The 25,717-nt window shown below is 41.3% G+C and overlaps 1 protein-coding gene across 8 annotated transcripts in view; it reads left to right on the top strand.

The window, feature by feature from the left end:
* Positions 1–25,717, top strand: part of KIDINS220 (kinase D interacting substrate 220) — a 63,052-nt gene that overhangs the window by 5,702 nt on the left and 31,633 nt on the right. For all 8 annotated transcript variants that reach the window (XM_081188954.1, XM_081188952.1, XM_081188958.1 and 5 more), the window contains exons 2-21: positions 4,929–5,065; positions 7,427–7,525; positions 7,946–8,044; positions 8,670–8,768; positions 10,917–11,018; positions 11,991–12,089; positions 12,783–12,980; positions 13,101–13,199; positions 15,390–15,488; positions 17,001–17,099; positions 17,494–17,671; positions 18,611–18,775; positions 19,130–19,309; positions 19,990–20,155; positions 21,054–21,205; positions 21,977–22,266; positions 22,612–22,752; positions 23,899–24,142; positions 24,292–24,380; positions 25,179–25,323. In XM_081188954.1, the coding sequence (XP_081045080.1) occupies positions 4,958–5,065; positions 7,427–7,525; positions 7,946–8,044; positions 8,670–8,768; positions 10,917–11,018; positions 11,991–12,089; positions 12,783–12,980; positions 13,101–13,199; positions 15,390–15,488; positions 17,001–17,099; positions 17,494–17,671; positions 18,611–18,775; positions 19,130–19,309; positions 19,990–20,155; positions 21,054–21,205; positions 21,977–22,266; positions 22,612–22,752; positions 23,899–24,142; positions 24,292–24,380; positions 25,179–25,323 (2,851 nt within the window). In that variant the 5' untranslated portion in view covers positions 4,929–4,957. The remainder of the gene's footprint in view (positions 1–4,928; positions 5,066–7,426; positions 7,526–7,945; positions 8,045–8,669; positions 8,769–10,916; positions 11,019–11,990; positions 12,090–12,782; positions 12,981–13,100; positions 13,200–15,389; positions 15,489–17,000; positions 17,100–17,493; positions 17,672–18,610; positions 18,776–19,129; positions 19,310–19,989; positions 20,156–21,053; positions 21,206–21,976; positions 22,267–22,611; positions 22,753–23,898; positions 24,143–24,291; positions 24,381–25,178; positions 25,324–25,717) is intronic.

Raw genomic sequence — 25,717 nt, 5'->3', positions numbered from 1 at the left:
CTCAGGCAGTTGTGAATGTTGCCATTTCAAAACATATATGCTCTGTGTGATTCTTTCAGGAATTTGTTTTTGGCTTCACTGATGTGTTTGTGTTTTAATGGTGATTGTTTGCTTCCAGTTGTTTGGAATATTAACTTCATCACCATTGCCTTGTTACATTTTGTCTATTCTAGCAAGCCCCCACTACCATTGTACAACATTTTTTTGCGTATAATAGTGACTGGCTGCATGCCTCAGAGTCTGCAGCTGGAGAGGAGAAAGGTGCTAAGAGTAGTTGCCAAGACTAAATTATATGGTATGGAAGTAGAGAAAGAAAGCATCCCTGAAAGTCATTAATTTACTGCATGTTTACTCACTTGTTTGTTTCTTGTTCACCTCTTTCGTATGTTGATTTGGGCTGCCCCTTTCTCCATTCTGTCACTTTATTGGCTCTAGTCATTAGAACTAGCTTGGCTATCTCCTTGCTGCTGTTTGCAGAATCATTGTTTTATAACCTGTTAGGGATAGGCACAGGAGGTATGATAATGGCATATGAGGGTTTGTTACATATCTCTGGTACATGGGCCTATTCAAGTGGCTTTGCTTATCCTTAAAAGTCGGAAAGGGTTGGAGGCTGTATTTTGATCTAATTCTTGTACAGTTGGGTTGTACCTTGAAAGTCGAACGGAATCCATTCCAAAAGACTGTTTGACTGTTTGACGAAAGTGCGGCTTCTAATGGGCTGCAGGAAGCTCCTGCAGCCAATCGGAAGCCACGGAAGCCCCGTCGGATTTTCGGCTTCCAAAAATAGTTCGCAAACCGGAACAGTCACTTCCAGGTTTGCGGCGTTCAGGAGCCAAAACGTTCAAGAACTAAGCTGTTCAAAAACCAAGGTACGACTGTATTATGAAAATAATTTATATTAATAATCATGTTTTTTGGGAGAGCATCTGGGATAGCCTCACTGATGGTGGGGAGCAGAAAGATAGATGGCATGAGGAATGAGATGAGAGTTCGTTTTCCACTTTGAGTTACTGCTTGAGGTGTGCTACTGCTTACCTTGGTCGGCCAGGTGAGCAGCAAACTGCATGGCTGATAAAGATATTATGTGCTCCACTGGTTCACTTCAGTTGTCCATTTAACCACAAGTAGCAAGTTTAACAGGCCAAAGATAATATTTTACCTTAACATGGCTAATTTAGTGAGAATAGTCCAGAGGCCAAATATGACTACCTGAACATGCTAACACGCAATAGGTGGGTTGTTGTTTTTCCACTCTGTATGAAGTTGGAGACCTATGGGGAGTGTTAAGAGCACACAAAGGCTCAAAGCTTTTATGACGGAAGAATCTGTTAAGGCCATCTCTAGGGCTCAGGCTTATCCCACAAAGCAGTGAGACTTCTCTGTCTTAGACAGGAAGTGCAAAGTTACAAACACCAGCTTACCTCAAATGCTGCCTCAGCAGCTGGACTTTCTGCCCTTCAGGCTTCTGTTTTCATTCACCTGTACCACCATATTGCCTTTTAGGGTCAGCAATCCAAAGATTGGGTCACCGAATGCTTTTACTCAAATGTATAAAATCAGTAAGATGTCTTGTTGCAACCTTAGCTCCTTGTTTCTCTACAGATGGTAACATGTATGGCTGATAAAACCCCACAGGGTGCACACACCGGTCTCTTACATATGCATCACATTTGATGTGCCCTTAAGCGCTTTTTTTTTTTTTTTTTTGCAGGGGGGACTATCTATCCTAACAGACTGTTGAAGGCAACATTATTTCCACATTACTGTAGCATCAGTCGCTTGCGGTTTATATTGAAGTCGCAGAGTAAAGCAAGCGACATTAAAGAGAGTTCTTTGCCGACTCAGCAGCTAAGTTATCACAGGAGTTTGAAATGTCCAAAATGCATTTATAGCAAAGCAGCAATTGTGTCTTACTTTTAAGCAGTGTATATGCTGGAAGCGTAGGTAGCAAGCTTCCAGAAACCACATTCAAATCAAGGCTTGGTAGTGTAATTAGGGGAAAGTTGACCCAGGTATCCAATCTGAACAGGAGTGCAAAATTGGTGAAATTATGTGATGTTTTCTTCACTGTTTAGGATAGCTAGAAATGTTTTCAAAGCAGTAGGTAGCAGCTTTGTAAGAAGGAGCCAGTGCTTTTCAAGGGCTGTGAATCCAGTTTTTACTGACAATTTCAGATGAAATATATGATTTATCTCTCAAATTGTTGTGTAAAAATTTGTATGGTGCCTGGTTGTGCTTGGGTGTGGTAATGGTAAAGGTACCCCTGGCCGTACGGGCCAGTCGTGTCCGACTCTAGGGTTGTGCGCCCATTTCACTTACGAGGCCGGGGGCCAGCGCTGTCCGGAGACACTTCCGGGTCACGTGGCCAGCGTGATGAAGCTGCTCTCGCGAGCCAGCACCAGCGCAGCACACGGTAACGCCGTTTACCTTCCCGCTAGAAAGCAGTACCTATTTATCTACTTGCACTTAGGGGTGCTTTCGAACTGCTAGGTGGGCAGGAGCTGGGACCGAACGACGGGAGCTCACCCCGCCCCGGGGATTCAAACCGCTGACCATACGATCGGCAAGCCCTAGGCAAGCCCTAGGCGCTGCGGTTTTACCCACAGTGCCACCCATGTCCCCTGCTTGGGTGTGGTAGGACACAGAATAGAGGGACCTGACCTAGTTGTGGAAGTTAGTTATTGCTGCTCATCTCAACTGTTATGTGCATACTGGATAACTGAGAATATATGACCCGATAGATGTCATGTAGGAAGATCCATTGTATTCTGGGGAAGGTGTGTTAATTTTTTTATAGTTGTTGTAAGTTACGTGCATGACAGAAATTGCAGATGGAATAAATTATTTTACAAACCAAGTTACTAATCAAAAATTTACCTCAAAATAATTTGTAATATAAATTATAGTTCTTTTCAGCAAATTTCCTACTTTTATGATTATGTCTCTAATGCACTGCCAATTTTATTAGACAAATTATCTCCATAGCTCCAAACGGCCATTCTCTCCTAGGTTTCTACTTTGCTTGCAAATGTGAGGCTTGCAACCATGAATAAATAAATACAGAACAGGCTCATATAAGTTTACATCAATTAGTAATCTTAAACAGGTAAGATGGCAGGTCAGAGATCCTGGGTTTATATTAACTTCAGTCATCAGTGGTTTTGATGCTGCTTTTAAAGGAGGAAAACTAAGAAAGTAACATACCTCTGTAATCTGTATGGTGTAATATGCATAGTTCAACATTGCCCTGAAAACTGGTTATTTCAGTTTGTTATAAAAATCAGTTTCTCCCCAAATTTGTGCTTTTCCTTCTGTAGTTGTAGAATGTTAGCAGAATTGTAGTCCATGTATTATTTTTTTTACTTTGCTAATAATGGTACAGTTGGAGTCATTCTAAGAGGAAGCAAATCTTATTTTAGCTGATTTCAGGTAGCTCACTTAAGCTTGTCTTCTAGAATAGTTTATTTTAAATATCCCAGAGTAGCTAAGAGAGTAGTATAATGTTTCAGTGCAGTTCATTATTATACCCTTATTGCAGCCTTGTTGTTTACAGAAACTCTGCAGTGTGGTCCATAGTTAATATTGCCGATGATGTAGGGCTGAGACTGGTTTAGATTCCTGTTCATATGCACACGCCATGCGTGAACACACACACTTCTCAGGTTACAGTAAGTTGCCCCCTGTGACCTCCTTCCAGGCTAAATCAAGCAACTCAGCTGCATGCGGAAAAGTTTGATTCCTTTAACTTTCATGCAGACCAGTTTCAAATGTTCAAAAAATGGGAGTGGGAAATATATATGCAGTAGGACCCAGGCAAGAGCAGAGATTCCTGCATTTGGTGCTAGCTTTTGTTTTTTCAGCCTCCTGAGCTACAACGGGAGGTTACTGATTCACGCCATGGATAGGCTGCACCATTATTTTGCAGGTCCTCGCTTGGAACTCATTCTGGGTACTGATCCTAGTGTAGCTGAAACATGCAAAAGAGGGAGGTATTGGAAGGCTTGGGAGAACTGCAGGATTATTTACAGGAATATAAAAGATATTGGTGGGAAAAGTGAAATGTGGGGAACCATTGAGGACTCAGTGGGTACAGAATCCAGACTGAGCAGAAGGAGAGGGGGGAAAGGAAAACAGGGTGGGGAGGTGGCAGAGAGAGGATGTAGAGTCCAGGGAAACCTGAATAGGAATGTTCTGCACTGCAACATTTTATGGTAGGTCCCATTGACTAAGTTCCATTTTAAGGTGATTTCCCAATTTAAATCAGTACTGCCCTGGATAAGGTTTAAGCAGCCCAGCTCATCTGCCCTGATGGCAGTTGGAGCTCCCAGTGGTTGCTTTGAACTTGAAGTCTCTCGCATCAGATGTTCTTTGGCTCCTAGCTCCTGTAAAGCTTGTACCAAATAGATGACTAAACATTTAGCAATTCAGTTAAACAACAGCTACCAGTCTATTTTCTGTTGAAATCTTTCTGCATTAAAAATGCATTTTAAATGTTTTATTTCAAGCGGAATAAGTGCCAGACAGAACACCCAGAAGCCAACTCTACAATGGTGGGTTAATATTTAAGTTTCGGGGTTGACATTTTTTTAAAAAATAAAAATTTAGTAAAGCTTTTCACAAACCACCACAGCCTCTGGTTTTCTGCTTTTTCATGGACAATCTTCTATGCCACCCTTCTGCTCTCTATTAGTTCATGCCCATGTTTCTCCGTCTCTTCAGGATGACATGGCTACTCCTTACCACCTCATATGTATACACAAACTTTTAAAATCTTCTGGGTGTATTGCCTCTGTTATTTGGAGCACCCGGAACAATTTTGGCACGATAGAAATTGTTTCTTGCAGTAGGTTTTCAGTCATTGTATTGTTCCACTCAGTGCAAAAACCTCATGTGATACATTAAAATTGTTTTTCTTGTTAACATAGATAACTAGCATTGTGGAGTTTGGCTAAAGATGGCGAGTCTCGTGTCTCAGAGTTTGGTGACATATGTAGAAGAAGAAAATGTTCCTGCTTTGAAGGCACTTCTTGAGAAGTGCAAAGATGTGGATGAGAGGAACGAGGTAAGATAAATTTGTAATAAATATTTTAATAAATATTGTAGACATACATTTTTATAATCAATAAACATATGCTGCTTTGTTGTTCCACAATGTGGAGGTATGAATTGGGGGGAGGGGAGAAAGAATTTTATTTGATAAAAATAAATTGATGTTTACCATATTTTTCGCCCTATTGGACGCACTTTTCCCCTCCAAAAATCAAGGGGAGATGTGTGTGCGTCCTATGGGGCGAATGCAGGATCCTTGGCTTCAGCGATAGCAACGCGAAGCCTCTGAAGCCTGCACTCCGGAGGCTTCGCGTTGCTTTCGCTGAAGCCAGGAGAATCTTCTCTTTGAGGCTGGCGGTGGAGGAAAGCAGCGCTTCCCCCCACCGCCAGCCCCACAAGCTGGGTCGAAAAGCCCGCAGGAGCGCGCCGCTCTTGGGGGCTTTTCCCCAAGGAGGGAGAAGGGACAGACTGGCCGAGTCAGTCCCTTCTCCCTCCTGTGCGCTTTTGTGGGAGATGGGGGAATTCCCCCACCTCCCGCAAAAGCAGGCAAAAGCCACGCGCTCTTTAAAGGCTGTGCGGCTTCTGCGGGCTTTTCTACGAGGTGGGTGAATTCTCCCACCTCATAGAAAAGCCCGCAGGAGCCGCGCAGCCTTTAAAGAGCGTGCCGCTCTTGGGGGCTTTTCCCCAAGGAGGGACAGACTGGCCGAGTCAGTCCCTTCTCCCTCCTGTGGGCTTTTGTGGGAGATGGGGAAATTCCCCCACCTCCCACAAAAGCATGCAGAAGCCGCGCGCTCTTTAAAGGCTGTGCGGCTTCTACTGGCTTTTCTATGAGGGGGGACAAGGGACTGACTGGCCATTTCAGTCCCTTCTCCCTCCTAGTCGAAAAGCCCACAGGAGTCGCGCGCGGCTCCTGTGGGCTTTTGCGGGAGGTGGGGGAATTCCGCCACCTCCCGCAAAAGCAGGGAGAAGGTCTTGGAGTAGCACACAGGCTGTGTGCAGCCTGTCCGCTTCTCCCAGAGCTGCGGGGGGGGGGGGGGGATCATATTTCCCCCCTTGATTTCCCTCCCTGAAAACTAGGTGCGCCCTATAGGGTGAAAAATGCAGTATTTACTTTTTTCCTAATTGTATAACTTGAAGAAAAGACATCTTTCCCCCCCACACTCTCTGATAGTTTCTGTGATGCATATGTATAGCTGCCTGCTAAGTCAGAAAGGAATTGCTTTCACTTGTTTTCCAGCATAGTAACTGTAGAGATCTGTTGGATAAAGAAATAATAATAAAAAACCTCTCTGTAATCTTATTTGAGAGAAACCTCATCAAGCCCAGTGGACTTAACTTCTGAGTAGACCTGCAGAGGATTGGGTATTTTAATACGAGATCTCCATGGTGAAATTGAAGCAGGGCTTTCATTATTCTGGATTAATTAATTAAGGACACCTTTTTGTTTCTGGCTTCCCCCATAATTGGCTCTGGTTTCACATAACTACCACCATGCAGCCCCTGACAGCTTATCCTTGGGGAAGTGTAGCCCTTGACAGGAAGAAAAAAAAGGGTTCCTGCTGTTGATGGGGTTCAGCCGTAGCCATTTCCCTCTCTTCAATGCTGTTCGCTTTAACAGCATAATTAGGGCTAAACACGCTTCCATTTTATTTCCCATTCCATTTGTTTTCAGAAAGTACACTTTTGTACCAAAATTTATTTCCTGTAGGAAATTCAAAATCCATGTAGAATGGTTTTATTTATTTAAAGCAATCATGCTGCTCAATAGTCCATACTCTATAATCATCAACTGTGATGACTTGGATATGCGGAACAAACATCACATAAATGCTACTTTTAAGTAGAGGTACTTCACAGTGTTCAGCTGATTGTCAGTGGGTGGAAAGATACCAAGTGATTCATATGAATTTGTCAATAATCCATCAGGTGCCCACATGGAAAAGTAGATTTAAAAACCTATCAGAACACCATAATTTCAAGGTGGGGTGGTGTTCTATTGCAGTATAGCAACAACAACGAAAATCCTTTATGAAAATGAATGTTTGATCAGAAATTCTTTTTGGATGAAACAGACATTTACAGTATAATATGGGGGGGCACAAGAAAATAATTAGTGCAGGATGCTTATTAAGCAGCAGTAAACAGTGCCCCTTCAGTTTGCTAAAACTTGTAACAATGGACCCATCTTTCTAATAATGTTTTCAGGAGTTGTTCTACAATTTCTGTTTGTTTCTTTAAAAATTACACTTTGTGTGCCATTGCGAAGCAACACATAAAACATTAGCAGCATTCTTGTATAAGAATCTACCTGTAAGACCATCTGTATAATTTATTAGTTTCTGACAATGTAATTGCATGTTTCACTTAATTTCAGAACGGTCAGACTCCGTTAATGCTAGCTGCTGAGCAAGGCAACTTAGAAATTGTCCAAGAATTGATAAAGAAAGGTGCCAACTGCAACTTGGAAGATGCAGTAAGTATTGAATGGGTGATCTAATTCCTTGCTGTATTATTCTCTCCTCCTGCTGCATGTCCTATTTTGACCACACAATTCTTTTATTAATCCCTCCCATGTGTTGGACTTGGGAGTCTTGTAAGCATGAAAGGCCCAGACAAGAGTGTGTATGTTATCACTTGCTGCACCCCATATGAATCGGGTACCCTCCAGATGTCCCTGGACTATAGTTCCCATCAATCTCAGCCAGCATGGCCATGTTCTGAGATGATGGGAGTTGTAGTCTATATTACAACATCTCAAGGGCACCACATTGTCCTTCCCTATCCTGGGATAAGAAGTCTATTTCTTCAAGGTATAGTCACTTCACTTCAACTGGTATAATCTGTGGTTTTAGTTAGCTATTGGACTGTTAATTTTTCATTTCTCTCACTTTAGGATAACTGGACAGCTCTTATCTCAGCTGCTAAAGAGGGACATGCTGCCATTGTGTCAGAGCTACTTAATTGCAATGTGAACATGGAACATCGAGACATGGTATGGCATATGGGACCTTAGGGTGAAGGGCGTGTAATAAACAAATAACATTTTAGTCCTTCAAAATGGTGTAGGCCTTTTTTTTATTAAGCTGCAGCACAGATAGATCTGTACTTCTAGTAGCTGACAGCATGCTGGGGTTGTGCCACTCACCAGACCTCCCTCTGGCTGGTGTGGTGTAAACAAACAGCAGATTGGCATTTGCACTGTGCTGACCATGCTGCCAGCTCCCCCTCCCAATATGCAGAAGCAACTCAGCCTGAGAGAGGTCAGGTGAGCAGCATAGCTCCATCCTACCATGTGCTTCAGAGTTTGTTCTTTTGAAAATTTATCAAAATTCTGGTAACCTTTGAAATTCTTATGGATGATGGGAGTTGTAATCCAACAATGTCTGGAGTGCTGCTGAGAGTCTAGCCACATCTGGAGGGCCACCGTTTCCACACCCCTGAACTAGAGCAAATTTTCAGCTAAAAGTAGTTTAGATGGATTAATACTCCTTGATTTCATTGCTCAGTAGCAAGTTGTTTGCACCAGAGAACTGGGCTAACAACTGTGAAACATAATCTTTTATGCAAATGCTGAAAATAGATTTTAAAATGGTCCGTGTATTGATTTCCTGTGTTAGGGTGGATGGAACGCCCTTATGTGGGCATGCTACAAAGGCCGTACTGAAGCAGCTGAACTGCTTCTTGAAAGGGGAGCAAACCCCAACATCACTGGCCTGGTAAGTTTTTTCCATCTTTGTTTCTATTTGCAGTGGGGATAGTAGGGGAAGAATTCTGCGGTAGAGTAATTTGCCATTATTAGCTTGTGGTTTGGATGCATATTGAGCAAATAGAAATTGAATTTAAAGTTCTCCTTTTATTTTTTTGGCCTAGGACTACTCACTGATAATTTGTATAAACTTAACATTTTGCATGGAGCACCTTTGAACCACCTAAAATACTTTGGAAAAAAATATAAAAAATTCACCCTGATTTATCTCTATTGATGCACAACTAGCTGTATGCAACAAATGGCATGGGATGTACATAACAATTGTATCAAAATATGTATTCAGCTAGTTCTGTGGTGCCCTGATTTTTATCCTAATACAGATTAAGTACTGACTGCACAAGCAAAATCCCATGTCTTATTTTAAAGCCCCTGTAAGATGCAGTAGTGTGTAAGGATCTTTTCAGAGTCCCAAGTCTATTCAGATTTTTTGGAAGAGATCTGCTGAGATTCTGAATCCTTTGGTAGATGCATTCTGAGTCTTTTCTTATCATACAGCCTCCTTTGAGGCTCAGTATTACAGTTTTAATTTCTGTACTATGATTTACATACACATTTCTCTCCACTCAGAAACATTCACGTGTCCAGGGCTGTGCTGCTACTTTACATACCGGCACATTCCTCCTTTTTCTCAGTTCCTATATCAAGTCTAAGGGACGCGGGTGGCGCTGTGGGTTAAACCACAGAGCCTAGGACTTGCGGATCAGAAAGTCGGCGGTTCGAATCCCCACGACGGGGTGAGCTCCTGTTGCTCGGTCCCTGCTCCTGCTCCCTTCTAGCAGTTCGAAAGCACGTCAAAGTGCAAATAGATAAATAGGTACCACTCCGGCGGGAAGGTAAACAGCGTTTCCGTGCGCTGCTCTAGCTTGCCAGAAGCGGCTTAGTCGTGCTGGCCACATGACCCGGAAGCTGTACACCGTCTCCCTCGGCCAGTAAAGTGAGATGAACGCTGCAACCCCAGAGTCGTCCACGACTGGACCTAATGGTCAGGGTCCCTTTACCTTTACCTTTATATTAAGTCTACCTTGCCTAAGCTTTCTCTGCTGCCTCTGAGGTTGGTGGTGCCAGTACGCAAAGCTCCTTTTGTTCCTGCCACTGCCTGTCCTGCTATCTCTGCTGATGTTTCCTCCCCTGTCCCAGCTGTTGGATGCAATAGGGAGAGGAGTCAGCACCTTCTTGGGTATATATCACAGTCATGCTTGAAATTGGTCTTACTGTTTGTCCTTCCAAAAGAAGAATAACTTTATTTTTTCAGTTGTTTTATCCATTGAGTTATAATGTTATATGCTTTCTTGAGGTTTCACTATTAACATTTAGGTAGTATTGCAGTACAGTGGTACCTCAGGTTACATACGCTTCAGGTAACATACGCTTCAGGTTACAGACTCTGCTAACCCAGAAATATTACCTCGGGTTAAGAACTTTGCTTCAGGATGAGAACAGAAATTGTGCAGCGGCAGTGGGAGGCCCCATTAGCTAAAGTGGTGCTTCAGGTTAAGAACAGTTTCAGGTTAAGAACGGATCTCCAGAACAAATTAAGTATTTAACCCAAGGTACCACTGTATAGAATTTTGTAATTCTTACTATTGTCAGAACTTTGTACAGTGGAACCTCGAGTTACAAACACCTTAGGTTACAAACGCTTCAGGTTACAAACTCCGCTAACCTGGAAGAGTTACCTCAAGTTGAGAACTTTGCTTCAGGATGAGAATGGAAATTGTGTTCCGGCGGCGCAGCAGCAGCAAGAGGCCCCATTAGCGAAAGCACGCCTCTAGTTAAGAACAGTTTCAGGTTAAGAACGGACCTCCAGAACAAATTAAGTTTGTAACTAGAGGTACCACTCTATAGGAATCAGGTATCTTGGGTGAAATCCAGCTTTGCCTGAACATACTTCCATTCATACAGTGGGACTTCCCCTACTTCTCTCTTCACCCTCCCAATCTGTTCTGAGAGTTCCTCCATCCTTCCATTGCAGATTGCAGGGAGCTGCGCAGGGTGTGGGGAGGAGAAGGGGAAGGAGAAGTCACATTGGGCACTGCTTGATATTGCCCGTTAAATCTTGGGATTCTTACAACTTTCAAACCTTTTCTCCTCAAAGCAATACAGTGTCTATCCAATAATTTGGGCAGCAGGACGAGGCCACTCTCGTATAGTACAACTTTTACTGCATCATGGAGCTAAGGTCAACTGCTCTGACAAGGTAGGAGTTTTCTTTCCGGTAAAAGCTTACCTCGTTACCATAATAAGTTAAAATTGTTAAGAATGCTAAGATAGTAGTCTAAGCTCTGTTTCACTACATGGGATTTGAGAGGAATTTATGTTTAGACTTCATCTTAATTCACGAGGATGTTCTTAGTTAGAAGTTTTTTTAACCCACTTTGCATGAAATCCTATGCATGCTTACCTCTGCATATTTCCATTGGGGTGCTCTGAGCAATCATTCAACAGTATTCCAGCTCTAGTTCAGGCTTCTCCAGTCTGGTGCCTCCATAGGTTTTAGGCTACAACTTGTCTTGTCCCTGACCATTGGTCATGGTGTCTGGGACTGATGAGAGTTGGAATCAAGTAAGAACTTGAAGGCACCAGGTTGGGGAATACTCTTCTAGTCGCTAAAACATTTAAAATATCAAATGAAATAATTTTTAAGACTCCTTACAAGAGCTCACAGGCTGTATATTGTCCAAACTCTGCCCAATGATAGTACATAAACTGTTAATAGAGTGAGACTGTTGGTTATGGCCTCCTAAGGACTAGCAGATGCTGACCTATAGGTGTACTATATAATCTTTCATAATATTCCTACCCTCTCTTTATTGAATTAGCTGTGATTTTACCTCACTCTGAATCCACAATATATGACAATAGCACTTCTCAGCTCTACTATACCTATACTTTGCCTCCCCCCCCCCACCATTGATCTGTCTCCCTGCACTGCTTTGGGAATGTTGCCAACTTAGTAACTCTTTTAACTTCCTTTTCACATTTCTGTATTAGCGAGGTCTTCTGTTATGTTCTGGCATTACCCTAAAATGTTATTTTCATGTCTTCCGCTTGAAATTCTACCTACTTCCTTGACACCTTTCTTCTCCTGCCCACTCACAAACTGAGGGAGTTGTTCTGCTTTCAAAACAAAGCTGGAATGTGTCTCATATGTTCAAAATATATTCCACAGTATGGGACTACTCCGCTGATCTGGGCTGCAAGAAAAGGTCATCTGGAATGTGTGAAGTATTTGCTGCATATGGGAGCGGATGTTGATCAAGAAGGAGCTGTGAGTACTTTAAATATTCTTCTAACAATAAAGCAGTAGATAGTGTTTAAAGAAGATGGGATCATGGTGTCTGTTCGTCCAGATGGTTTAGTGCTGGGGTTGCCAGCCTGGCATCCGAAGACACTCATGTGCCCACTGAGGACTACCCTGATGACCATACCATCCTATCCTTCTCCTGCCCAGTTGAGGGCTTTCTTCAGGCTTAATTGTGATGTGGAGACATTTTCCTCTGCAGCTCTGACAATCACAGCAAATTCTCAAACCCATACAGATAGGATTTTAAAAAGTCTTTTATTAGCTATTATTTTGCAATTTCAGGAAGGAGTCATAGTTGAGGAGGAAATAATTAACTCTTATCTCCTGAGCTGTGTTGCCCATGCCAGAAACCCATTTGTTGTGCTGCTATTGGGCTTGAAAGAAACCTGTTGTATTGGATTCTAAGGTCTGTGAATATAAAGTCTGGGGTGCAGATTTTCCTGGCTCTGGGGGATTTTTCCTTACTGCTGTTACCTGAAAATGTAGAATTGCTTTTGGCGTAAAAGTAGTAGTGGAATGTAATGGTGTGTTTGAAGTTAATGCTACTGAAATAAGATGAACTTCAGAAGCGGAGGAAAAAATCTCCTCCTGTATTGACCAGTTAGTCTCATACCGCCACTAATATATTGTGTGTTTTCTATCTCTTCCCCTCTCCAGAATTCCATGACTGCACTTATAGTAGCAGTAAAAGGTGGTTTCACAGATTCAGTGAAAGAAATCCTGAAAAGGAATCCAAATGTCAACTTAACAGATAAAGATGGAAACACAGCTTTGATGATTGCCGCAAAAGAAGGACATACTGAAATTGTGCAGGACCTCTTAGATGCAGGAACCTACGTGAATATTCCTGACAGGGTAAGTAAGGGTATTGATAATGTGTATATATACATTCATTATTTTTAAAAATACTTATAACATAAAAAGCTATTTTGGAAGTGCTTTAAGACATCTGACTGTGTTTTGTCCTCATTGCAGAGTGGAGATACCGTGCTGATTGGGGCTGTCCGAGGCGGTCATGTTGAAATTGTGAGAGCCTTGCTTCATAAGTATGCAGATATAGACATTAGAGGGCAGGTAAGTAATTCTGCGTGAGTTCAGGATTTTGAAAAATGCTCTTGTAATATATCATTTCCAAAAGCATCCCTTGGAGACGGGAAGCACATTTCTAGATGGCATCTTGAAAACCACTTGATTTCCTACTGTATTTGCAACTGGAAAGAACAGTGCACTTTAACATGACACATAAAGACAAACATTTTGTTCCTTGGCATTCTATACTTACTGTCTCTTAAAGTAGGTATGTAAAGTAGGTACTGTAAATTTCGCTCCAAAACACGCACTTTTTTGCTCCGAGAAAGTAAGGGAAAATGCCTGTGCGTGTTAAGGAGCGAATGCACGGATCAGAGCCATGGCTGCCGTCAGTCAGGCAAAGCGGGAGCCACTTACACGCTCTACGAGGCTCTCACTTTGCTTTCTTTAAAGCGACCTGGAGCCAGGAAGGAGGGAGGGAAGGAGAGCCATAGCAGCAAAGCCGGCAGCAGCCGCTTACACGGGAGGAGGGAGAGACGCTAGCAAAGGTCTGCGCGCTCTCTAAACAGAGCAATGAGGCTGCAAAGAGATGGCAGGAAAGATAAAATTTAAGCAACCAACAGCAAAATAAAACCAACCTCGAGCTCTGAGCCAGCGCAGTGAAAACCAGGAAGTAAAAAAAAGGCTGGGGAGGGCATGAGGGAGAGGGGAAAACTTCGCAAATCCCCCGCGTCTCAGCTGATCGGCTGGGATGGAGCAGCTTGTTTTCAGGCAGGATAGATTTGAGCATTGTCTGGGTCCTAGTGCCCCTACCGCTTTTTTGTGCTCCATTCTATTGCTGCTGGTGGCTGCTTATCATTCAGGCTGCAAGGAGGAGCAGTTTTACACAGCTAATGGCGAATCCCCTGCAATCCAAGTCCTCCTCACTTGCTCAAATCTATTCCGCCTCAAAACAAGGAGCGGAAGGAAAAGGCTGCAAACTGTTAAATGGAAAAAAAAAACCAGGCACAGGGCAAATACCTTAAGTATACCTTTAAAGCAACAGTGCTCTTTCCCTCCCTCCTCCCCGCGGAAAAGCTCCTTGTCCCTTGAGTTCTTTTCCTTCCCTCCCCACTTAAAACGTGGTTACAAAGCATGGATCCACATGGATCCTCAGGATTTTTGCATTGGGCTACCCCAAACTCACTGTCAGATCACATGTCTGTGGCCACAGCATGAACCATAAAAATCATACATCCACTGTTTCATTTAGAATATTTTTTCCTCGTTTTCCTCCTCTAAAAACTACGTGCGTGTTATGGTCAGATGCGTGTTATAGAGCGAAAAATACGGTATATTTGTTTTGATCATAAAGAACATCCATGCCCTATTCTGCTCCTTGGGAGCATTGCATCCATCTTAGTTTTAGGCACTTGCTAGTGAGTCTAATTCAGTGAGTCATGAAGCCCTTGCCTACCATCTTTATATAAACTGGTTAACCAAAAATCTGCTGTTGCTTTTAGTCATGGAAGGGGGATTGAATCGAGAGCTCAGAAGCCTGCAAAATGACAGGTGCTCAGTACAGCTTCTGACAGTAGCTGCTATTTGTCGGTGGATCAGAACAGCAGCTGATGCTGAGTACATAATCAACTGTCAGGCTGGACTGTGAAATCAGAATATTTCAGCTTTTCACTATAGTAAAAATATTTCTTAAGTACAACTGTTGCAAGGAGTTTCCTGAACCTACAGTTCAGAGGTGATGCAGTACACATTGCAGTTGTTTTGTTGATATGCTGATGCTGAGCTACTTTTTTAAATAAATAAATAAATACGGAAATCTTATGCAATTCATTATACATCCAGTACTGTTCCTAAAAGCAAATACCAGCAGAAGATTCTTCTTCTTCCCAAGGCACACCCTAGATTTCTAGATTTGGTTGTAATATAGTGTTTAGAGAAGATTCTCCATCCCTTTCAGTTAAATATATTGTGTGTGCCAGCTTTTTGTGAAGTGGTTTCTGAATGCCATGTGTTGAAGAAATTTTTTGAAATACTATAATCCTAATTTTAGCCAAACACTGATATGTAACTTACATTACTTTTTTTTAAAAAAACACCCCAATGTCAGTTTCCTTTTTCCATTCTGAATTTTATCACTTTGCTATATAGTGTTGAATATAACCTGCATAATACGTGGTTTGTGAAGTTAGTTTGACTGCATTTAAAGTGCTTTTCAAATATGTTGTTTATTTGTAGGATAATAAAACTGCTTTATACTGGGCTGTTGAAAAAGGAAATGCTACCATGGTTAGAGATATCTTGCAGTGCAACCCAGACACTGAAATATGTACAAAGGTAAATATACCATGTAATGGCTTTGATCTTCAAGATATGGTTTATTTTTCAACAATGCTTTTTCAGTCTTCCCTGTGTTGTGGAATATGGCATTTTTGTTAAAAATGTTGTCTTCCCTAAATGTAAGGAGAGAGTACTTGAGTACAATTCTAGTTTGTTCATATTTGCTTTTCTGTGCTTGAAATTTTCTTTTTAAACTATATTCAGAAAGCCTGTGGAGCACATTAAAAATACATATCACCAGCATTTCCCATCACCTTTAAAAAAATAGAAAATCAATATCTTAACTGAAATGCATTTTGAGCGGAGGCTATATGCACATACTTAAGCTAATTTTCCTTCTGAGATGTTTTCCCATAAATAAATTTAATGAGAAATGCTTTACTTTGTATTAATTAGCAATAACTACCATTGCAAATTAGAACATCAGCAAAGGAAATAATTCATTGCATGGGGAAAACACCATACCAAATTTGTGTTCAAGGGAATGCTTAACAGCACAATCCAAATCCAATATCTGCTGGGATAAGATAGCTTGGATTTAGAGGGTCTTGGGCTTTCTTGGATCACCAGAGGCTCAGCCAGAACTATGCTGGAATAAATCCCTCATCCCAGCTTGGCCAGGGCTCAGCCAGCAGAATTTAAGCCTGCATTACTTACACCAGCATAATCTCTCCCAAAAGGGGTGGGACTGGACCCAGCAAGGAGAGACTTAAACCTATTCCAAATCCTGTTCAGATTGGTCATTCAACCTAGGGCCCAGTCCTCACAACCTGGGGCCTAGACCCTTGCAGAGACTTCCAAACAGCATTTAGAATAGTAGTAATGTATGATACGGGTGGCGCTGTGGGTTAAACCACAGAGCCTAGGACTTGCCGATCAGAAGGTCGGCAGTTCGAATCCCCGCGACGGGGTGAGCTCCCATTGCTCGGTCCCTGCTCCTGCCAACCTAGCAGTTCAAAAGCACATCAAAGTGCAAGTAGATAAATAGGTACCACTCCAGCGGGAAGGTAAATGGCGTTTCCGTGCGCTGCTCTGGTTCGCCAGAAGCGGCTTAGTCATGCTGGCCACGTGACCCTGAAGCTGTACGCCGGCTCCCTCGGCCAATAAAGCGAGATGAGCGCCGCAACCCCACTGGGACCTAATGGTCAGGGGTCCCTTTACCTTTATGCTGGTGTAAGTTATGCCAAGCCAAGTTACACCAGTTTCCTCTAGTTAAGATTGCTCTGTAAATGTATTGAGGAATAACTGAACTTCAGTATGTAATACTGAGTATCTGCCTTGAAAAACAACAACCTGGGCTACCAGATTTGACCCCAAGGACAAATAAAAAATTATGTTACAATTAAAATTACCCCAAACTTCTAGGCTGGTGGTGGGTACTTAATTTTTTTTTTTTTGCCATAAAATATGCAGGTGTTCCAGAATTCAAAATTCATTGCTGCCAGAAGGCCTGTTGTGCCTGTCTGTTTTGAAGGCATTCACAAAATACCATTTTACTTTTGCTTTTAGGATGGAGAAACACCTCTTATAAAGGCCACCAAGATGAGAAATATTGAAATAGTTGAGCTTCTGCTTGACAAAGGAGCTAAAGTTTCTGCTGTAGACAAGGTAAACTCTAGTTGATAACCACTGTATTTATTTTAATTTATTGTTCCTAATGCTTTCACCAAACTGTTTAGGGCACATTGTCCTCTATTAAATGAAGGCAGTTGAAAATGATATTGAGGTAGATATCTAATTTTACACATGCTTGTAAAGAAGAAGGACCTGTCAGAATAATTCAGTAAAATTAACCCTAACCCTGGATTTTTCTTTTACAGAAACAGAATTTGCAAAGTGAAGAGACGGGTTATTTAGAGAGCGAAAAAACTAAGGGAAGGTCCTGTTCTAGGGGGATAAGGGATGGCAGTGAAGGGAACTTGTCAGGGCAGCTTTTGAGTAAGTAAGTGATCTACTCCACAATAGCTACATCCTCACCCATTCTCTTTTGCTGTTGTTACAGAAAGGAGACACCCCACTTCATATTGCTATTCGTGGGAGAAGCCGTAGGCTTGCAGAACTGCTTTTGAGAAATCCTAAAGACGGTAGACTGCTTTACAGGCCCAATAAAGCTGGAGAGACGCCTTACAACATTGACTGTAGCCACCAGAAAAGCATTTTAACTCAGATATTTGGAGCTCGTAAGTATTGTGCATTTTCTTCTTAATCTGCCAGCTTCCAAGCTGCAAGGAAGCTCCAAAGCGTCAAGTGAGGACCGTTGCTCGCAAGCAGAGGGGGTCTCTCTCACTCTACCCCTAACATAGCCAGCCTTCTCCACCCGTTCACCTATCCCTCCTCAGCACAGCCTCCCCTTTAGCTCTACAAGCCTATGAAGAGAAGACAGCTGCTCCTGGACCAAAGAAGAAACCTTCCCCCCACCCCGGCCACCTTTCCCAACCAAGCACTCAGGAGAGGGCAGCCTGGAATGAAGAAAATTAGAAGTTACATAAAGACAGGCCACACTGAAAAGAAACTGAAGTTCTTTTCGCCTTTGTCTAAGGGAGGCTTGTTTTTACTGTTCTAGCAGCCTGCTTGCTCATTTTTTTTGGGGGGGGGGGCTTCCTCTTTTCAGTGGTACCTTGCAGTGGGTGATCTCCTGTTCTCTCACTCTGTGTGTTTTCTTTTCCTGGATGCAATAGTGTGTCTTCCAGGACCACTGCTTCTTCCTTAATGTGTGTGTGGCTTGCTGTGGCAATCTTTTCTTATCGCACCGCTCCTCTCTTCTGTGTGCATGTGCATTTTCTGCAGTCCTTTTGGCACACACACAGCAAAAGAGGGGTGTGATGTATGTGGCTTTTTCTGTGATAATATACTCTGGTTTGACCGCTCCGCAACTTGTGTGTGTGTGTTTGTACACTCCTGCAGTGCTGCTCTCACTGCACCAAAATCATCTTTCAGGTAACAGCATGCAAAAAGAAAATAAATGTGTTAATTTTATGCAGGACTATGAAAAGAAATGAGGGTTTCTTTTCAAGAGTGAGTGGTTTATTTTAAGTTGCTTTAAGCATGCTGGTCATGATTTGCCAATGTATGAAAACCTAAATACTTACGTTCATAACTAAGCCTGTTTGGTTTTGCAGGACACTTATCTCCGACAGAATCTGATGGAGATATGCTGGGTTATGATCTTTATAGCAGTGCACTAGCCGACATACTTAGTGAGCCTACTATGCAGCCTCCCATCTGTGTTGGGCTGTATGCCCAATGGGGAAGTGGGAAATCTTTTCTGCTCAAGAAACTTGAAGGTAAAAATTACTCCAGTTTATGCTTTTTTATACGAAAGATCTGCACTGAGAAATTTGGAGAACTTAGAATTGTTAAGGATGGCTGTGTTTCAGTTATTGTATTGTTGCAGGATGTCTATTGGGTAGGCTTGCCTTAAAGTACAAATGGAATCTAATTCCCCCCCCCATCCCTTCTTCTTAGTCACCCCATCCTTATCATGCTTTCTAATGGAAAAGTAATTTATTTATTTAAAAATGGTAGATTGTTCTGCAAGGGAGCAATTGTAGCCATACAGAGAACCGCCTCTGGAATTACCTTTTGATTATTTGAATTTGAATAATTTTGATTAATTATTTTCTTTTCTCTTTTTTTAGATGAAATGAAAACTTTTGCTGGGCAGCAGATTGAACCTTTGTTCCAATTTTCCTGGCTGATTGTGGTCCTTACGCTTTTGTTGTGTGGTGGCGTTGGTTTACTGCTTTCATTCACTTTGGATGCAAAACTTGGAATAGCAGTGGCACTGAGCTTGCTGGCACTGCTCTATGTTTTTTTTAGTAAGTCTTAAACTGTATTTATTAAAAACCTATTATGTGCCCAGAATTAAGCTGAAATTTAGTCCACGAAATGAAACTGTTCGGATGTTGAACTAAATTGTGAAACGTGGATTTTCAGTATATGATGTATTCAAGTACACTAGCACAAAAATAAGGGTAGCTAAATATTTACAATACTCAGGTTTCAAATATTTGTAAAATTGAGAAGGAGGCCAGTACCTGTCTTTTGGCTCCAGAAATACAATGTTCCATTAATTTTGAAGATTATTAATTACTGTTCCACGACGTTATCGATGACAATGATATAAAGAAATATGCATGCACCAAAATTTGCATGTCCCAAATTTTCACCCCGCCTGCGAAAAGTTGGGTGTTATTGCTTCTAGCTTTTAAATGGGAAATAACATTGGGGTCTGCAGCATCATATTCTTCAGAAGAAGCTCAGAGGGAAAAAAAAACTTAAGAATTAGGATTGTTAAGTATGAGCTAACTGCTTTTGTCATGCTTTATCCAGAAACACTGTGGAACTAAATGAAAATAGTTGATAATTGTCATAAAATATATAGCAATGATAAGAGTTAAAATGTGATTGGTGTCAAAAGGGTTTGTGATTTGGTTTCCTGTTTAAAGCCCATAACTGCTATTAACATTGAGGGTATTTGTAAAACGTCTTCTTCTAGCTGTGATATACTTTGGTAGCCGAAGAGAAGGAGAGAACTGGAATTGGGCATGGGTGTTAAGTACAAGGTTGGCAAGACATATTGGCTACATGGAGTTGCTTCTTAAACTTATGTTTGTGAACCCACCGGAGCTGCCAGAGCAAACAACTAAAGCCTTACCTGTAAGGTTAGTATAATCTCACATCTTGTTCTTCTAGTTGTGAATCACATCAGAGAGCATCTGCTTTAAAAAAGAAAAATGTCTGATAGTCAAATGCTCATCTGAGACCAAGTTTCATGGAGATCAACTGAGCTAGGATCTTTAGCCAATACACTAATTAGATTGACTATGCAGCCACTTACCTGTGTAGGACTGTCCACACAGCACAGAAATAGGAAACATTCTCTTTTCAACATTCTATTGTGCTACAATCTCTTGGAACTGAACTTTGAAATTCCTCAGGTGGCAACGCTGTGTAAATGTTGTCATCCTGTGTGTGTGTGTGTGTCTGCCTGCCTGTATTTGGATTTTTAAATGTCTAACTGGGTTGGTTCCTTGAGATCTTGTCTTGCAGCAACAGAGAGAAATATTGTTGGGATCACTGGCAAACTCGCCAGTAAAACTGCAGAATATTTTCCTAGGCGTGCTAGGAAGCTCTTCATCAAAATACAGTTACTAACACTTTGTTGGATTTTCTCTAAGGCTGCAATTCTGCATGGAGTGACATGCCTTTGTGACACATCTGGGGTTGCAGCCAGCAGTAGACCTACTCATTGTAAACCAATTTAATTTAATGAACATGACTAATCTAGGCCCATTAATTTTAGTGAGTCTACTCTAAACCCTGGAGTCCTGATTAAGCACTTGGTTGAAATAATTCCTGTATTACATTGTTAGAAGTGTGTAGAAGTTAAGAACTATCATTTCATGTTTTTTAAAAGCAGGGGAGGAGTGGCAAATAAAAATGCAGAAGTTTACTGTATTAAAAGCAGCCCAGCAGTTTAAAGATGTGTATCTTAATGACAGAAAAAAACTTATTCTATCAGCCAATAGCAATCAAACCGTTTCATGTATTTGTCTTCAGATTTTTATTTACAGATTACAATAGGCTATCCAGTGTTGGTGGAGAAACTTCAATGGCTGAAATGATTGCCACACTCTCAGATGCCTGCGAGAGGGAATTTGGTTTCTTAGCAACACGTCTTTTCCGAGTATTCAAGACTGAAGATACTCAAGGTGTTATTATTATTATTATTATTATTTTACCAAATCACTGCTTTTTCCCATTTCTGTTGTAACAATGGAACAATGCATCTGCTTCGCAAATATATTTTCCCTGAAACATTTAGAAAGCGTATAATAAATGGAAGAAGCTAGAAGGTCTGCAGATATCCCCATGGTATAAAAATGTTTGAAACTTAGCAGTTGTGGAAAGAATAACACATAATGTGAAGTTCTCCAAAGATCTGTAAAATCCTCAGGATCTTCTTTGGATCTGTATTTTTTCTCAGGAGAGAGGCATTACTTTTGCTCTTTTAGCCTGGCCTCATAAACAATCCTCTGTGTGTAGTTCATATAATAGCTAAGATAGAAGTGTTGTTGGATGCTAGCTAGCTACCACCAGCCCTAGCTAGCATGGCTAGTAAATAGGGATGATGGGAGGTGTTGGCCAAAAATATCTGGAGGGCCAAAAGATCTCCACCCGTGGACAAGGGTTTCTGAAACTTGTGCAGCTAACTCATCTTGAGGCTATGGAGGAATGTAAAGGGACCCCATGTTAATATTTTTCAAGAATATCATGGAATCATATAGTTGGGATCCTCGCCCTGCGATGCAGGAATCTTGACTAAAGCCTCGATGACAGGTTCTGCTTAAAAACATCCTATAGCTGCTGTTCTTCTAATTTCATCTCAGTTTTAAAATATCAGACTGTTAAATTTGGTGGTGGTACTTGAGTTTCCTGCTGAATGTAGAAAAGTGCTTAGCAGTTGTTGGTTTGTTTCATAGGTAAAAAGAAATGGAAGAAAACTTGTTGCCTCCCATCCTTCGTTATTTTCCTTTTCATTCTGAGCTGCATTGTTGCTGGGATCGCTCTTATAGCTTATTTTAAAGTGAACCCTGAAAACATGACAGTGAATGCTATTCTGATATCATTTCTATGTGTTGTGGGTTTGGGCTTCATCTTGAACTGTCGCACGTGGTGGCGAGTGATGGACTCAGTCTTGAACTCACAGAGAAAACGGCTTCATAGTGCTGCTTCAAAGCTACACAAGCTGAAAAGTGAGGGGTTTATGAAAGTAAGTATTATTATATTGTCATAAAAACTGTGGCAGTTGCTTTGAATTGTATGATGCTTGTTTAACTTGAAATTTAAAAGGTGGGGAGTCATGAGAATAAAGCACTTCATCAGTTATATAATTGAACATTTCTGTCTTTTATTTAATAGAATTTGTACACTACTTAATTGTAAATAAAACCTCTAAGCCGTCTTGATTTATATTTAATTCCCAGTGAACCTAAGGAATACATTTGTGCAAAAGGGGTTCACTGTTTTAAACAGTGAAAGCAAAATGTGTCATTTCAATGAGATTTGTGTTGGAGGATGGTAACACTACCATTTTGACACTACTTTTATTTTATAGGTTCTTAAATGTGAAGTGGAACTGATGGCAAAGATGGCAAAAACTATTGATAGCTTTACTCAGAATCAAACGAGGCTTGCGGTAATTATTGATGGATTGGATGCATGCGAGCAGGACAAAGTTTTACAGATGCTTGACACAGTAAGTAACGACTTTACTATTTTACCTTTGAGTGCTCTTGGGCAATCAAATACTTTGAGTGTTCTGAAATCAGTCAAGTACAGTGGTACCTTGGGTTACATATGCTTCAGGTTACATACACTTCAGGTTACAGACTCCACTAACCCAGAAATAGTGCTTCAGGTTAAGAACTTTGCTTCAGGATGAGAACAGAAATTGTGCTCCGGCGGCAGCGGGAGGCCCCATTAGCTAAAGTGGTGCTTCAGGTTAAGAACGGATCTCCTGAATGAATTAAGTACTTAACCTGAGGTACCACTGTATATGAGAATAATATTTCCTTTATATTTGGTTTCAATCAAGACCAAGTAATTGTGACTAAATCTTACCAAAACCAATGGAACAATTTAGCTGTTTTGCGTTGACTTGCTTTCAGTGGAACTCACAGCCCAAGCCTATGTTCCACTTATATCGGGGGCTTGCTCCTAAGTTAAGATCTTTGCCTGAAGAGATTGCATGAATTGTTTTGGAACTATAACATTGAAAAGCGGCATGTGATTTCATCCCCGCCCCCCCCCCTTTGTGAGCTAACTTGAAGAAACAACAGCAACAAGATCCAGAGAATCCCTTGCATGAGTGGAAGGCACTGTTTCAACAGTCCCTCCTCCTGATTTCTGCCATTTCTACCCCCTTCAGCAGTTCCATTAGTCACATCCCAAAATATCCCGGAAGGCAACTTCTTGTAGAGTGTGAAGGGCTGAAGTGACAAGATGAAAGTGGGAGAGCCCTGTTGTGCAAGTACTTCTCTGGATCCAACCCAATCTGTGTTCCATAAACATAGCCTGTTGAACTTTGTGTCTCAGCAGAATCTTTTGCTTCCTGTGGTGGCAATATATGAGCGCGCTGTTTGCAATGTACACCACAGTACATATTTGCAGCCCCCTTCCACATTTTACCTCCTGCTGAACTGGGAGTGGGCAGCAACCCAGTACAGAAGAGATGGGCAGTGGCGGCGGGTGGAGTGAGCCTTAGTGGTCTTCCAACTTCTGTCTAGGAGTGTCATGTAAGCCTTGCTACCCGAGCCACTTGTGCCATCTTTACTGTGACTAGACCACCCATGGGATACAAATTTTGAATGATTTCATTCATTTTTCTTTTTTCTTTTCACAGGTTAGAGTCCTGTTTTCAAAAGGCCCATTTATTGCAATTTTTGCTAGTGACCCACACATCATCATAAAGGCAATTAATCAGAACCTGAACAGTGTGCTCCGTGACTCAAATATAAATGGGCATGATTACATGAGAAATATCGTACACTTACCTGTCTTTCTTAACAGCCGTGGACTCAGTAGTGCTAAAAAGATGATGGTAGCCGCAACCACAAATGGAGACGTCCCATACTCAGATGGTGCAGGTATAGTGTATTATAAATAATCAGGCATCAAATGCCAATAGTGGTGTTTTTTAAAAAGATAGCATAAATATTTGAACGATTACCACTTAGTAGAAATCATCTGTTGTATGGAAAAATGAAAATGTGTTTTAATGAGAGACATTTCCTAGGATTCCATGAAGATGCTGATCGAAGGGTTTCACAGAATAGCCTGGGAGATGTGACCAAGCTTGGAAGCAAAACAGCTCTCAACAGGCGGGTAAGAAATGGCCAGTTGGAAATCTTTTACACATAATTTACACACGTAAATTATTGTTATGCATTTTAGCAAACAGCTGTTTAGGTCATGTATTCTGGGTTCATATTCATAAACTGGCTTCAGATGTGGTAGAATTCTTTAAGCTCAGTGGCTTTGTGGACCCTGGAGTAGGTCCACAAATTGCTGCTAGAAAGTGGTGCTTGGCAAGACTAGATCAACCATGTCGATTTAATGTCCTGTCTTTATGGTAAACCCTCATAAGGCATCTTACAAAAATATATACGTCAAAAGCAAGCATAGTAAGAGTGGAACAAATCTAACAATAAAAATATCTGCATAGAAACCTTAAAATAGGACATATTAATTCAATATTATATTGGGAAGTTGTTTTTGATACAGCTTTTGCTAACAAGTAGGCTTAGTATGTTCAGAAGAAACATACGAGTACATTTCTGATTTGTTTCTTACATTGAAATCTTTAAGCTCCATAGGTGCACAATTTGAAAGATACACATCTCATAAGCATTTGAATCTATGATATAGAAATAGTGTATTGTGGACAGCAACATCACTAACTTTCTTTAAAAGTGTCACTGAAATGAAAATTATTGCAAGAAATACCTACATATTTTTTCTTGGCGAGGCATTTCGAAGTATGTTAGTGACTCCTGGTGTTTGTCCAACTCTATTCACCTCTGAATTCACTAATATAACATCTTGCCTTTTGGGTAGATAGTAAAACATGAAAACAGTTCATACAAATAATACCTGTGTTCTCTCTCCACCCACCAAAATTAGGACACTTACAGAAGAAGACAAATTCAGCGTACCATTACACGTCAAATGTCTTTTGATCTGACTAAGCTTTTGGTTACAGAAGACTGGTTCAGTGATATTAGCCCGCAGACTATGAGGCGATTGCTAAATATTGTTTCTGTGACAGGTCTGTTTCCTTATTATACTTTACATATCAAAGTGAGGCATTTAAAACCTACAGTTTCCATGCTATGTGTAGCATGTCAGCCATGTACCATAGTCTGTTAGCTGTCCTAGGAAAGAAAAACTGTTTACCTGTTCGTAGAGATCAAGTCCACAGTTCCTTCCTAGTCTTCTAGAGTGAGCCATGGAAATGAGACTTTGGGTGATGAGAAATCAAATAATTTACACCATATTCATTACACACTGTTTTCACGATAAACATGAAAACTGCATAAAAGTCAAATTATCCAGAGAAAATTTGGGCAGTGTCAGGTGAGCCAAACTATGGCTGCTGGAGTTGCATGATTTTCTGTTTACGGTTGGTGATCATCCTGTGGTGCAGGGACACCATCTATTTG

Source organism: Podarcis bocagei (genome assembly GCF_964188305.1).
Source record: "Podarcis bocagei genome assembly, chromosome: 3".
Classification (NCBI taxonomy): domain Eukaryota; kingdom Metazoa; phylum Chordata; class Lepidosauria; order Squamata; family Lacertidae; genus Podarcis; species Podarcis bocagei.
This window is presented reverse-complemented; position numbering and strand designations above follow the sequence as displayed.